Source organism: Momordica charantia (assembly GCF_013281855.1).
Source record: "Momordica charantia cultivar OHB3-1 chromosome 3 unlocalized genomic scaffold, Mcharantia_2.0 BLBB01000003.1, whole genome shotgun sequence".
In the NCBI taxonomy this organism is placed as follows: Eukaryota; Viridiplantae; Streptophyta; class Magnoliopsida; order Cucurbitales; family Cucurbitaceae; genus Momordica; species Momordica charantia.
In genome coordinates this window covers 15697259-15712746 of record NW_028275161.1, presented here as the reverse complement: position 1 = coordinate 15712746, position 15488 = coordinate 15697259, and the positions used below count along the sequence as shown (strand labels likewise).

At 27.6% G+C, this 15488-nt stretch overlaps 1 protein-coding gene across 1 annotated transcript; it reads left to right on the top strand.

Annotated features, from left to right (window-relative positions):
• Window positions 1-5613: 5613 nt before the first annotated feature.
• LOC111020504 (serine carboxypeptidase-like 51) lies at window positions 5614-11999 on the top strand. Its single transcript, XM_022297186.2, has 13 exons — window positions 5614-5899; window positions 6236-6330; window positions 6460-6567; window positions 6778-7018; window positions 7098-7141; window positions 7726-7793; window positions 7916-8021; window positions 8971-9179; window positions 9292-9361; window positions 9472-9522; window positions 10325-10377; window positions 10492-10627; window positions 11692-11999. The coding sequence occupies exons 1-13, from the start codon at window positions 5758-5760 to the stop codon at window positions 11770-11772; spliced, it is 1404 nt and encodes a 467-aa protein (XP_022152878.2). The 5' UTR covers window positions 5614-5757; the 3' UTR covers window positions 11773-11999.
• The last annotated feature ends 3489 nt before the right edge of the window (window positions 12000-15488 follow it).

The window sequence follows — 15488 nt, the reverse complement described above, 5'->3', positions numbered from 1 at the left end:
TAACTTTGATACTTTATCATTAATTAACTCGAATTGACCTTTATATTCATATCTTAATAGACTAATGTTTGCTCCCAAGTTGTAAACTTTACACAAAAGTTACTTAAACATCAAAAGAGAGCCTAATAGAAACTTCTTGATCCCAAAGGAAGACTAAATATATGAATTTATCTGTAATGTTTGGATTAATTGAAATAATTTACTTTATTTTATCTCGGCCTAGCTTTCAAAATAGTAATAGCTCTAGTCATCATTGTCATTTTGTTGTTAATTATTCAACTGATAGATAAGTTTTTTACATGCACAAGTTGAAATTGTAATGGCTCTAGCAACTAAAGAATCACTCAATTGTGGGATTTACCCATATTGAAAAAAAATAATAATAATTTGATTCTTCAAGAGTCAAATACACAAAAGCCATTTTAATTAACGTGGGTAAAATCTTAACACAAATATTACATCAAACGAAAATCTTTTAATATAAAGTTGTGACTGCATTTAAAAAAATATATATGAAATATGGTATCGTCTTGAAATATTAAAAGAGATCAAAACGAACCTTTTTAAAATACTAGAAATTAAAATGAATAAAATTTGTAAGCACAACTAGGGATGGCAACTAGGCGGGACAGAACCGGGGTATCCTCATCTTCGCCCCATTGAGCATTTATAAGTTTATAACCCCATCCCCTGTCCCTGAAAATTTTGCGGTGGGGACCGGTCCTCACATATCTTTAATTTTTTTATTGTTTTTATTAATATTTTAATTCTTTAAAAAGTTATGAACTTTTTATTTTATTTGGTAGAATAGTGTAAATGTTAATTAAATATAATTACAATGTTTTTTCAATTCAACACATCTTTAATTAAGGATGAAAATTAATCTAACCATTCAAACCTCAAAGTTTTGAAGTTATACGATCTAAAATATAAAAAGAAAAATCAAGAAAATAAACATAATATTACAATAGTTCTATCTCCAAAAGTCATAATAAAAATTTATTAAAAAAATACAACAATGACAGTCACGACCCTGAATCCCCTAAAATGACACCAAAATATGTAGCAATATTGTATATAATAATAAAGATTATTAATTAGTATAATACAAGTTGAGATAAGAAATTGAAAGAGATAAATTTGGGGACAGAGCAAAAAAAAGTGGCTAGGATAGGATAAGAAATTAGAGTTAGAAGTTTAAAAGAAATAAAAAAGAGAATTTATGATGAGGTTTGATTTTGAAAAATGGCCCAATGATATTTGATAATTAAAAATGTCCATATCTTTCTAACTATTTTGAAGGTTTGATTTTGACACTTCTACCCTTTTTTTTTTTTAAATTTGGTTATTATTTTTAAAATCAAATATCCTAACTTCCATTATATTTCCTATATTCTATTCCTCATTGATTCTACCATTATGTAGGTAGAGTGCTTTATGTTCCTCCTTTGTTCCTCTATTCACCATGTTTGTTCTGTAGACATTTTCTCCTTGTTGATTGAGAATCGTGGTTACTGCAGTTTTACCGGTCTGCCTGTCCCCAATAATTAATTCTCGCTGACCACGTCCGATAGGAATCATTGAATCAATAGCAATAAGTCATGTTTGAAGAGGCTCATATACGGAACGTCTCGAAATAATACCAGGAACGAGGGATTCAATTAACCGAGATTCAGAAGCTGAAACTTCACCTCGGCCATCAATAGGTTTAGCCAGGGCATTTATAACACAACCTAAATAAACCTCTATTTGTTCGTCTGTTCACCGTATTTATTTCTCTGTTCGCCGTATTTGTTATTTGTTCTCTGTTCGCCATATTTATTTGTTATTTGTCCCTCTATTCACCATGTCTTAGTATTTCTGTTTCTAACCACATTGTTTTGAGTTTTAATATCTGTGTTTCTAATTACATTTTGTTTATTAACGTTTATTATATATTTAAAGATTTTTAGTATCATTCTCGAAAATGATTTTATTGTTTAATGAATATTTTTTTTTAAGATTTGTTACCTACAAATTTATTGGAAAAATATTTGAATTAGATAAGATTTTAAAAATATTTGAATTAGTAGGATTCTCCTATAAAAATGGAAAAATAATATATTTATTTTAAAATTATTTGTGAGAGGGTAATTTCGTAACTAAAAAATTAATAGAGATTTTCCTATTTTTACGTTGTCCATTGTTGAAAACTTAAAAGGTTGTTTGGCATCTTTTGAAATTGCCTATTTTAAATGTTGTTATCCCAATAAAAAAATGACTAAATGGGCTTTTTTTTATTGGGCTTGAGCTGTTGGGCTTCTTTTTAAACAAATTAAATTAAAAGTATTATTAAAAAAATAATATATATTATTATTATTAATTTATTATATATAAAAATATAAATACTAATAATATATTAGAGGGAACATGGTCGAAACTGTCTCGAAGTGAATGAAAGGAAGTTAAGGGTGACGGTATTCTGCCTAAATAGTAGACACCGGCATCAAATTTCAGGGCTCAACTCTAGATAAGTGTGGAAACTATCAAGCTGGTCGGACGTCTGGTGTGACGTCGGACACATTATATATCCTACTCGAAACGTTTCTGTTGAGAAACTTGATTGGGATCTCCGAATCATCTTCAATCAAATTATTCTCAACCTAATCTAAAGAGATTGGATCCCACAGGTATTTTTGTCAACCTTAATATAACTACTAAAATTGATATTTTGAAAGAACGATAAAATAAAAAAGAATTGAAAGTATCAAATTATAGACTACTTTAATCCTAATAAAAATATATTCATAACTTTGACGGTAAGTCAACGGCAACATTTGACAGCTTACCCACTTTTTAACTTTTATTTTATTTTCCGCCACTCCCTCCAGTCTTCCCTAATTCTAACTTTTCACCAAATATTTTGTACTGCAACCCCACGCGACAGTGACACGGATCACTTGACTTTCAGTCAAACTAATAATAATTCCAAAAAAAAAAATTAAAAAGAACAAAAAAAAAAGTCAGACTTCACCTTTTTTTTTTTTTCCTTTTTACTATTTAAATATGGTTAGCTTTGTATTTATTTTTCTCTCAATTGTATTTTTGTCCGCTCGTACAGTGGTCCTCAATCTTCCCTCACACTCAAAAACATTTACAAATTTTAATTACTTTCTATTTTTTTGGACATTAATTAATTACTTTCTACTGTCAACGAGGATGCCTTTAAAAAGTTTTTTTTTCTTTTTTGCATTTTTCTCTATTTGTCAAAAGTTTAATGATGATTCGATCACGTCTAATTATCATTGTCGAGAGAATAGATGGATTCGAAGATTCCACTATAGAATAAATGATTGTTTATATTGATGTAGTTTAATATTTTAATTCACCCACCAAAATATGTAAGAGATATATAGGATACTTTGATGAATCAAAAAGTTAATTTTAGGTTACACAATGGAATCCATAAGATAGATTAATTATTTTTTAGATTATGTGTTCAATGTAATAGGAGGTTCTTATGGATCTTCTTCATTCTACAATTCCAAAAAAGTTTTGGCGAAATATTTAACGTATATTCACCGCTTCGAACCTTACTAAAGTAACGCAAGTCAAGAATCCGACTTCAAAACAGGGCCTAACTTAGGAAAATTAGTTAAGAATCTTGTTGATTATTTAAAGATGGTTAAAAAATCAATTAGTATTGATAATCATATTATGCACCTTTTTATACGGGTTATGTTCATAAATATATTTTTCATAAAGTTGATGTAGAATAGACTCAATAACATTCATCAATAAATTATGATATATCCATTTTGTTCAACATATTCAATTTTTTATTTTCATAGTACAATCAATATGGAGATTTGAGATTGAACAAAACGAGTAAGATGCTTTGATTTTTGAACTACGGTCAACTATTTAATGTTCAAATCAACAATAAATTTGTTAATGATTAGTAGATGTTCAAAACAAGGGTTATAGTAGAAAAATGCACGTATTCAATTGTATTGGGGTGTGGTATCTCACTCTCAGAGATTCAAGCATATTTCTTTATCACGATGCAGCAAGTATTCTTCGGAACATTGGATAGCTCAAACTACTATTCAACTAGGTTTGAGCTCAAAATTTCACGACAAAAAACATCTATATTTTGGTCAATTGCTCTTAAAATAGCAAAATAGAGAAAATAGATAAAATAGAGAATTTGTGTGCGTTGTGTTTTGAGAGTGTCGTTGGCTTACAAAATACGTTTGCATCACAATTTAGTAATAAAAACCTCTCAAAACTTGAATGGATTTTAAATTAAATAAAAAGAAACTTATGATTATTAATAAATAATAAAATGTTACAACACAAACATTTTAGATAAAATTGTCAACGTCCATGTTTCCATAATCACTGTCATTACCTTAAAAATTTAAATTCTATTGAGAGTTAAAAAACAAATCATTATAGATACATAATAATAATAATTGTATTTATAAATATAGCAACAAATTTAAATTTTACCGATATCATAATCTGATTTGAATAATTAAAAAAACCCCATACCATGATAAAAACAAAAGTAAAATTCATGATGTTTCAAACAAAGTAATGGTATTTTTTAAATATATATAATATTTTGCCACCCAATATAATTTACTTAAAAATAAATTTTCTAGGTACGAGGACGAATTATTGAACCAACAACTTCGAATAAGTGCCTTAATCGTTGAACTCAACAAAAATTGTAAACGAGCCATTAACTTAAGTATCTCATAAATTTTTAAAATATACCTTTTATTCGACTCTTCAAATCAAGACTAAAATCAATGAATTCGATTCATAATATCAATTGAAATCATGGATTTGAACTCCTATGTTTAATAAATATACATATTTAAACAAAGATAATTTTCTAAAATTAATTTTAAAATAAATATATGCATTTCATTTCAGTTGAGGTGGTGTCAGACTCCCTTAATTAAATAGATTTACCTTAATTAAATAGATTTATTTTAGTAGATTTGGTTTTTAAATTTGTTTTTTTAGATCATAAACCAAGCTACTTTTGAAATTGATTTTCAAATTTGGTATGCAGTTGAGCTAAGATGGTGTGTTTTGTTTTTGTTAGATTCACTTAATTAATTAAATAGATTCATTTTTTTAAAATTTATTGGATTATGTCATCCAAATCGTATAAATTCTAAAAACATTCTGAATAATTTTAAATTTTAAAATTGAAACTTTAATACACAAAATAAACTAATTTATTTCATATATGCATAATATAATATCTAATAAATTATATAATATTGTAAAATAATAAATATACAAAATTTATAACTTATATATTAATGAATTAATTAATAACATTTTGAATTGAATTAAATATTCAGTCAATATCTATTACTGGTAACACAAATTAAACAATTTAAAAAAATGTGATTCCATTTTTAAATAACACCTCTTTATTTTCAGATTGCCAAACCAACCGCACTACTTATTTTTGAAAATTATTCCCATTAAAAAATATATATATAAAAATCTCATTCAACAATTTTCCATCGTTTTTTTCTCCTTTAGGTCATGAAGATTTTTTTTTTCACCAGCCTAAAAAAACACCATAAATATCAGAATCTCCCTCCTCCTCCATCCCCATTCCATTTTCTTCCCCCAATATTATTTCACCTTTTTTTTCTCTGCAACTTCCTCATCGCTTACTTCATTCTCTACGGGCAAAAAAAAAAAAAGAAAAAAGAAAAACTCGATTGACTCGGAAATCTCGGCATGGAGACGCGATTTCGTCTTCTTCTGCTCCTTCTTCTTTGTTTCCTTCTCTTCTCCGCTCCTCTGATCCACGGTCGAACCGCCAGAGCCGTCCGGTCAGACGATGGATCTGAGGAATGGGGATACGTCCGAGTCCGAGCCAGTAAGCAGAAATTAATTTCGTTTGATTTCCTCTAATTCCTCGAAGTATTATATTCATTCTGAAACTTGAATCGATTTTCAGTGAGCAGAAATTAATTTCGTTTGGTTTTCTCGAATTCCTCGAAGTGTCATATTCATTCTGAAACTTGAATCGATTTTCAGTGAGCAGAAATTAATTTCGTTTGATTTCCTCTAATTGCTCGAAGTATCATATTCATTCTGAAACCTGAATCGATTTTCAGTGAGCAGAAATTAATTTCGTTTGATTTTCTCTAATTCCTCGAAGTATTATATCCATTCTGAAATCTGAATCGATTTTTGTTTTTTTGTTCTGCAGAAGCTCATATGTTCTGGTGGCTTTACAGAAGTCCGTACAGAGTTCAGGATCCGTCGAAGCCATGGCCAATCATTCTCTGGTTGCAGGGTGGCCCCGTGAGCACGCTCAAACAAATCAAAAACTGCCCTATTTCTTCTTCTTCTTTTTTTTGTTATTTTCTGATTTTTTTTTGAATAATTTTCCTTTTTGTTTTTGCCGTTTTCCAATTGGGAGTTGGAATTCAGGGCGCTTCAGGAGTTGGAATTGGGAATTTTAATGAAGTGGGCCCACTGGACTCCTCACTCAAGCCCAGAAACTCAACTTGGCTGCACAAAGCTGACCTTTTATTTGTGGTAAAATCGAATCAATTCCCTTTTTCTGTTTTTGGCTTACCCCCAAATTTCCAAGATAAAAACAAGTTTTTAAAATGCATTTTTTTAGGCTCTTCTGATTTTTGTTTTTTAAAATTAGTTTTCAAATCTGATGCTTAATTTTGAAAAGATTGGAAATTAGGAATGAAAAATGAGTATCGTTTTTTTATAACCGTGTTTTGTTTGGCGAAGGATAATCCTGTGGGGACGGGGTACAGTTTCGTGGAGGACACGAGATTGCTTGTGAAATCGGATTTAGAAGCCGCGATTGATTTGACGACGCTGCTGCAGAGCATTTTCAACAGAGATGAGAGGCTTCAGAAGAGTCCACTTTACATCGTGGCGGAATCGTACGGTGGAAAATATGCCGTCACGCTTGGACTGTCGGTCGTCAAAGCCATTGAAGCTGGGAGGTTGAAGCTTACACTTGGAGGTAGGTGATTTGGCTTTGACGCAGAAACTGGAACCGGCAGGTGAGCGAATTTTAACCTTCAATGTATCTCCTTTTGCAGGGGTGGCTTTGGGTGATAGTTGGATCTCCCCTCAAGACTACACGGTAATGATTTGTTTGGAAAAATGTCCCCTTTTCTTGAGCGTGTTGTCTATTTATTTAGTATAATATAATTTTTATAAAAAAGAAAAGAAATACTTCTCTACTTAATTTTTGTGAAATTCCATAGGTTTTCATGTCTATCAAATAAATGTTGATTGATTAGTGTTGAAGCAAACTAATTTAGTTTAATATAACGTTGGTGGTTGTCCATTTAGTATTCCCACCTATTCATTTGTGTCTCTAGTCAATGGATTTATCATAACATGGACCGAAACCATGTGTGGTCAAGAATCTCGATCTTTTGAACTCTTAGCTACTCGAGCTGTTGATATTGGCCACTTAATCATTTAAGTGGAAAGATACAAAAATACTGTAATTTTAAGCTCGGACTATCCATTGATAAGTTTTATTACATAAATCTAACTTATAATTTAATAAAACATTTATTGGACGAGTGAATTTTCTATTTCTAAGAAAAACCATCCCAAAAGTTTGAGCAAAATTTGTGTGGTTTGACTTTGATTGTCATTGGGAAAACAAAAGTAGTGATTAAGCGATGATGGTTGATGATATTTTGGAGAGTGCAGTTCTCATGGGGTCCTCTTCTGAAAGATCTGTCGAGACTTGACGACAATGGGCTGCAGAGATCAAACAGGTCAGTGCTGAGGGTTTCCTTTCTTCCACTCCACATTCTAATTTCAACCAAACCAAAGCAGTGACGTAATAATATAATAATTTAGGGGAAAAACTATTTCAATTCGTGTGTTTAAATTACAGTATTGCCCAGAGGATTGAGGAGCAGATTCAGAGGGGTGAATTCGCGGCAGCCACGTCGTCGTGGAGTGAACTGGAAGATGTGATTAGCTCCAGCAGTAATGGTGTGGTATTATTGCACTTTCCCTGCCCCTTTTCCCTTTTCCTATAATTTATTATAATTTTCTGCACATGCTCCCATGTTAATAATGTAGTCTCCTCTATCCATTATAAATCTATGATTGGACTTAAATTATACCATCAATTCCTTGTTCGACCCCCTTTTTCAATAAAAAATATATAAATACTATTTTAATCTTTTAATTTTTTTAATTTTAATTATTTTAGTCACGTAGTTTCAAGTTTTGGTTTCTATATTTTAAAAAATAACTATACGTAAAATTTTAACACAAATCTTCCTTAGCTTCAACAGTGTTCGAGATGAACCAATCTTAGTCAAGTCTGTTGAGTCCCGTGTTTAATGTAACCTCATGCGGCCCTGGAGGCCAGAGAGTCTGTAATCGTGAAGTGTTCCATGATCATTTTGGTTCCTACATTTTCATTTTCAACTCCAGTATTCCGCTCTATTTTTTTAAATGTAATCATAAATTTATATTAAATAATTTCTATTGTTTTTAAAATTTTATAAATAAGGCCGGTACTTTTTTAAAATATAGGAAATGAAAGTTTAAGTACTGAAAGTCAAAATTACATAGATAACATAGTGTTTAAACAGGAAAATAAAGAATCTGTCATTTAGTTAAAATCCTAACATAATTGAATTGAACCTTAGGGAGAAACTTTATCACTTGATTTTGTTCTTTTTAATGGTTTACTTTTAAATTTATTAAATTAGTTTTGATTGAAAATTGATAGTGACATTAGTTATTTGAAATTACCAAATATTCGTATTTTTTATATTTCTCTTTTTATTTCTTCTCACTTTTAATATTGTAATGTTTTATTATAAATATTGTAACAAATAATAACATGCTTCATTAAAAAATGAACTGGTTTTCATTTATGTAAAGTTAATGATTCTTTCTGTTTCCTTTAATTTTTCTTTTTGATATCTTTAGGATTTCTACAATTTTTTGCTGGACTCGGGAGAGGATTCAGCATCGTCGGTAACAGCCATGGATATATCAAACGGCGTCGCTTCGATGAAAAGATATTCAAGATACCTCAGTTCATTGAGGCCCACGCTGGGAGGAGACGGTGTAAACTTATATGTTTTGATGAACGGTGATATAAGGAAGAAGCTAAAAATCATCCCAGATAATGTGACGTCGGTCCCTTTTCTTTTCTCTTTTAAAATATAAAATATAAATAACTCGTAGAAAGTTAAAAAAAAATAGTGAATTACAAATTACAGTATCGTATTTTGTATTTATTTACAGATGGGGAGGGCAGTCGGAATACGTTTTCCAAAGTCTTCAAGAAGACTTCATGAAGCCGAGGATTAATGAGGTAAAAAACATTATAGATTAAATTTCAGCCTCCAATATTAAAAAAAAAAACTTATGTTCTTAGCACACTTTTTATTATTATTATTATTATTTATTTATTTTTAATTTTAGGTCGATGAGTTGCTTGGTAAAGGAGTGGAGGTGACAATATACAATGGCCAGGTTAAAAAAAATTCCTTTCTCGGTTGTTTTATTTTTTAATTATTATTATAATTCTTTTTTTAAACCTAATTAAAATTAATAATTTAGAAAGTAATAACAAAAGTCAGATAGTTTCGTAGTATACATAATTTTGAAGCAAATCATGTGTACTAAACTAATCGTAGGTGTTAGTAAAATCACTAAAATTGTGTCTAATACACATAGTTATTAAAAATTGTGTCTAGAACACTAACACAACACAACTTACTAATCTTGTTTAAGAAACACAATTATGGACTTGATAAAAACTTGTTTAGCTTTGTCATTATTTTTTAAACAACATTATTTTAACCATTAATTTTCTGGGCATCCTTATCTTACAAGTATGTTTTTAGTATAAGTTTTGTTTAAATATTATTTTGATCTTGTATTTTTGTTATTTGGTTCATTTTGATATGTACTCCCAAAACGTTAATTCTGGTACCTATACTTTTGATAAGCAACTATTTTAATTCATTTATTTTTATTTTTATCTTATTCATTTTAATCATAATTTTATCATGTCATTATGTCCACTAAACTTTTTAAAGTAAATAGATCCAAATTAACAGTAAAAAAGTACAATAACAAAAATAGTATTTAAAAAAATAAATTATTTTTTTAAAAGTGAAAGGGATTTGACATAGAAGAGATATTCTATTCCTTTTAAATACTTGAATGGAGTCTTTGGGAGCACTTAAATATTTCATTTTGAGCTTTTTTTTTTCCCTCCTAATTTTGGAAAATTATTATCTAAAAGTATATAATTTGTTTTTATTCACAGGTGGACCTCATATGCTCAACCAAGGGAACTGAAGCATGGGTTCATAAGCTCAAGTCTCTCTCTCTCTCTTTCTAAAAATAACTTAGCATCGTTATTGACAATTATGCCCTGGAACAGAAGGGTATAATTGACAAATTGTTTGGGTTTTTTTAATTTTCTATTTATAGGTGGGATGGGCTCCAAGCTTTTATGAGGACAGGGAGAACCCCTCTTTACTGTGGAAATGACAGAGATAAAACCAAAGGATTTACAAAGTCTTACAAAAATCTTCACTTCTATTGGATTCTTGGAGCTGGCCACTTCGTAAGTTGACATTTTCTTTCTTATTTTTACCCTTCCATCTAAATTTTAATCTCATTGCACACATTTATATATATATATATATATATATATATTATTTTTTTTTTTTTTGGTTTGATAACGATTACTTTTTTTAAAAAATTATGTTTGTTTTGATACAATTTATTTGGTATATCAATATATTTATTACGTATTAAAAATACCTTTGGACTGTTATTTGAATTTAAAAAATTAAATTTATCAAAGAAAAAAGTTACGTAAACATTAATTTCACCAGTGTTTCTTTGTTTTGTTTTGCACTTACTTTTTAAGAAAGAAAATTCAATTTTTAGCCCAACTTTTGAAAACTAAAGAAATCATTTTTATTTTTGAATTTTGGCTAAAAGTTGTAATGTTTTTTTTTTTGAGACAAGGTGAAAAGATAAAAAAAAAAGAGCAAATCAGTTTATAATTTAAAATAATAGAAAACGAAAAATGAAATAGTTACTGCATCTACATTTATTTAGTTTTCAGAAGTTTAACTTATATTTTGAAAATATTTTTAAAAAACAAATAAACAAGATAGAGATTTATATTGTTAAAAAAAAGTGGATAGAGATTTATGGACTTAATTTTTAAAAATCAAATGATTATCAGACTTTAGATATTAGATTTTATATATTTTCAGCATTAACGCTCATACTTTTTATCTTATATATATATATGTATTTTTTTTTGTGAAAGGTATGCCTATTTATTAATATAGTACTCTTTCTAAAATCATGACCAAATTTAAAAAATTACAAAAAGTAAAGATTATTTCGTGGTATGTTTATTTTTTTAGTTAACATTTTTAGTTGTTTATCATTAGTTAAGAAAAAAACTTTTGATTTTTTATAATAATATTTCCATTTCCTTTGCAAAACAATAATAATATATAGTTTTTTTTAGTACAAAACAATAATAATACTAATACTTAATAGTAGTAGTGTTCTCATTTATTTCTGTCCCAAATCAAATTAGTAATGTTGCTTCTCTTTACAATTACAAAGAACGGCCTCTTATTGTGACTTTATGACAACTGACAGGTGCCGGTTGACCAGCCGTGCGTAGCGTTGGATATGGTGGGAGCGATCACGCGGTCACCGGCTGCAATTGAATACAAGTGAATGAATTAGCAGCAGACGCGTGGCAAATAGTAGCATGCCTTTCGGTTCTTATTTATTTACCATTTAAATTACATCAACTGCAGTACAGTCAAAATAATTGAGCTAGCAATTTACGTCTTCCTTCTTTTTTGAAGGAACAGTTTAATTTCAATCTGTATACAAATTTCAATAACATTTCTAGAAATTATTGCAAATAATAGAATATTTAGATCCATTTGAAAACAAAACTATTTTATTTGTTGTTTTCTGTTTATTAAAATTAAACTGTGTAAATTACTTTCATTTAGGTATATTTTCAAAATCTAGACTAAATGTAAAAAGAAAAAAAGAAAAGAAAGTTTTCAAAATATTTTTTTTATTGTTTTTAAAATTTAAGAATTTAAATACATTTCCAATAAAGCCGAAAAACTTACCAACAAAATTGTACAAATATAAACGGTGGTGGATCCATAATTTTCATTAAGGGGCACGCTACATATTAAAATCATGCTTGGCAATAAAGCAAGGTTTGTTGAGAGGTGAAATTCCACTCAAACACCATTGACTGTACTGAGTCAATCGTTTGAATATTAATGATATAAAGCGTTATGTCTACGGTAGCTATGGTAGTAGGTAAAATCAATAACATCTATTTTAGACCTATCATAATTACTATTACAACTCTTCTTTTTTGGGATCATTTGTTTTATCTTTTATAATATTTATCCATATTAAGTTAAATCTATGCAAAAGTGTGTATTAATAGTAAAATATTCAAGAATTAAAATATAAATTTAATAGTCTAAAAATAATTATAATCTTACCTGATATATTTTGACTCAAAACTAGTCCCTAGCTCTAAAATCAATAAAATAAAAAATGTGAATAGAAAACAAAAAAATTAGTTTTATTTATTCATATTTTATGTAAATAAAAGATAAATGATACGCTTTCTAGAATGTTGGAGATTAATATATTTTATTATTTTTTATTTTATGCATTCTTTGAAGGTAAAAGAAGAAAAAAGAAATAACAGTTCAATCGTAACTTTTCTTGCCAAACTACTTTATACAAAGTAAACTTAAAAATATTAAATTTTAGGTAAGAAAAGATAAAATTAAATTTAAAAAATTAAATTTTTCTCATCTCATGACAGTTGAAAAAAGGTTTAAAATAACCTGAAATACCCGGGATTGATGGGGTTGTGAGATCGGGATACTCAAGACTTTTAATTCGAACAATAATTTTTTTATTTGAAGAGTAAACTTTTTGTTTTCTCAAATCATTTAATTATTTATTTATCTGTATTCTTTTTTAAGTCAAATATAATCATAAAAATCAACAAATGTTTATTCATGCAAATTGGAGTCCAAATAAATGTAGTTTAAGTTTAGGAATGTTCGACTTTAGCTAAGAGCATTTCACACTCGTTGTGATTGAGAGTGATATACAAGTTTTTTTGAGAAAAAAAAAAACAACACTATGGTCAATTTGGTGACATTATTTATTGTTTCCAACATTTGGCAACTATTTATATTAATTTTATCGCTTTTTAGAAACATTCTTAAAATTATATATTCGGAGTCCTGTAAATATCGATAACTTTGAATTGTTTTATGGTGTTGTACGATTGTCTTATTCAAATTCTCTTATGATATAAGATCCTTTAACTCATTTTATTCTCCCAGAGAAGTTTCCTCCTCTTCTTATGTGCAATTGACTACTCCATTAGATACTATACTCGTCTATTGTAACTTCTTTGAATAAAGCTCAATTTCGTCCAAATGGAAACTCTTCATTTCCTGTACACCGTTACAACAATTACATCGAAGAATCTAAAAGGAATAATAGTTAAAAGCATCTTAAAAGTCAAACAACGAATTTAAATATGATAAAACAATGCAGACAAATATCACACAAGAACACTTAAAGTTTAAATTTTATATATAAAAAAACCAATGCAAAATATATAATCCAATATTTTAGGTATGTTTGATAACTATTTTTTTTATTGTTTGTTTTATAATGGAAGCTCGGGTTTACTACTTGTACTCATGTATTTCTTTGTATTTAATTTATTGAAAACATTTTAAAAAAATAATTTTTTATTTTTAAAATTTAAATATGAGTCAACTGAGAACATAGTAAATTGTGAGCAAACAAATATTTTTAAAAAATGGATACCAGCACACTTATATTTGGTTTTTTGTTTTTGTTTTTGTTTTTAATATGGTTCACGATATTAGTCTAACCCAATGCCAACAAATAATTTGTGTTTGAATCAATTCCTATGATTTTACCCAACATTGTAACTATTAATCTTATTAGGGAATGGTGTGCATTTCGTCAAATTATTAATTTTATTAGAGAATGGTGTGTATCTGTCTAAAATAATAATAAAATAATATTAATAAAAGAAAAAGTGTATCTTCCCACGGTCTTATTATTAATTTTAAGGGCAGTTTATTATCAAGAACGAAGATCTCTGACATTTACAGATGCTTGAAATTTCAAATGTCCAAAATTTTATATGTCTTTAGATAGTAACATTTATTTTGTAATAAAATTTATAAAGATGTCCGAAAATATTTGGAGGGTCAAAATTTTTCTTATAAATGTGTTAAATTTAAAAAATAACTTACGAATATTTATATAACACATTCATTTAATATAATACTATATTTTTATATTAATATTTATATGTTATTTTATACCACAAATTAACTCATATTAATTTTATTTTTTAAACAATAATAATTTTATTTTTAAATTTAATATTTTTCTAAAAAGAAAATTATATAATTGGTATTATGTAGGGTGAAATTTATTTATCTTATTATCACATTATATTTAAAATAAAAATAAAAATATCACACCTTAGTCTTAAAAAGAAGTTGATTTGAAAATATCTATTTATGATAATAAATATTAATAATAATATAATTCATCCAAAATATTAAAAATAAATAATGACATTATATAATTTAATTTCGATCTATATATATGAACATATAAAGTACAAATATACGTAATTTCATAAAGCTCTTTATTAAACAATGTGTATATTATTTTATTTAAATTATAAATTATAAATTTTAAAATAAAAAATATATAATATCTTTTAGAAAATATAGAGAAATTTGATGAAATTTATATATGAAAGAAAATGAAAAGAAACAATGTTAATAATTGATGTCCTCAACGCTGAAATTTTAAAAATTTATGTTTAAAAAGACATTCAAAACATGTTAGATGCCTCCCGTCTGGACATCTCGAGACAAACAGACTCCTTATTATTTTGCGACGATAAATACTTTATTGAAAAACCTAATGCACAAATAATAAAATCAAAACTTAACAAAAAAAAAGAGAGAGATAAAGTTGGGAAAATAATTAAAATATTAGATACTAAATTATTATAAGTTTGATCTCTAAACTTTATAATGTTTTAAAAACCTTAAAAATTCGAGCATTGTGTTTAACATGACTAAATATTGTTTAATAGGCACATGAAGTTTCAAATGTTATCTTCGATATATCTCTAAATTGTTATTTTTATGTCTAGTAGATAGATGATTTATGATACAAATCTTGAAGTTTGTCGATATATTGGATATAAAATTTGAAGTTTAGATATCTATTAGACAGTTTTTGAAGTCAAGAGATTTATTAGACATAATATTTAAACTTTAGAAATTATAGATTAAACAATTTTAAAGCTTAGAAAATTATTAGAC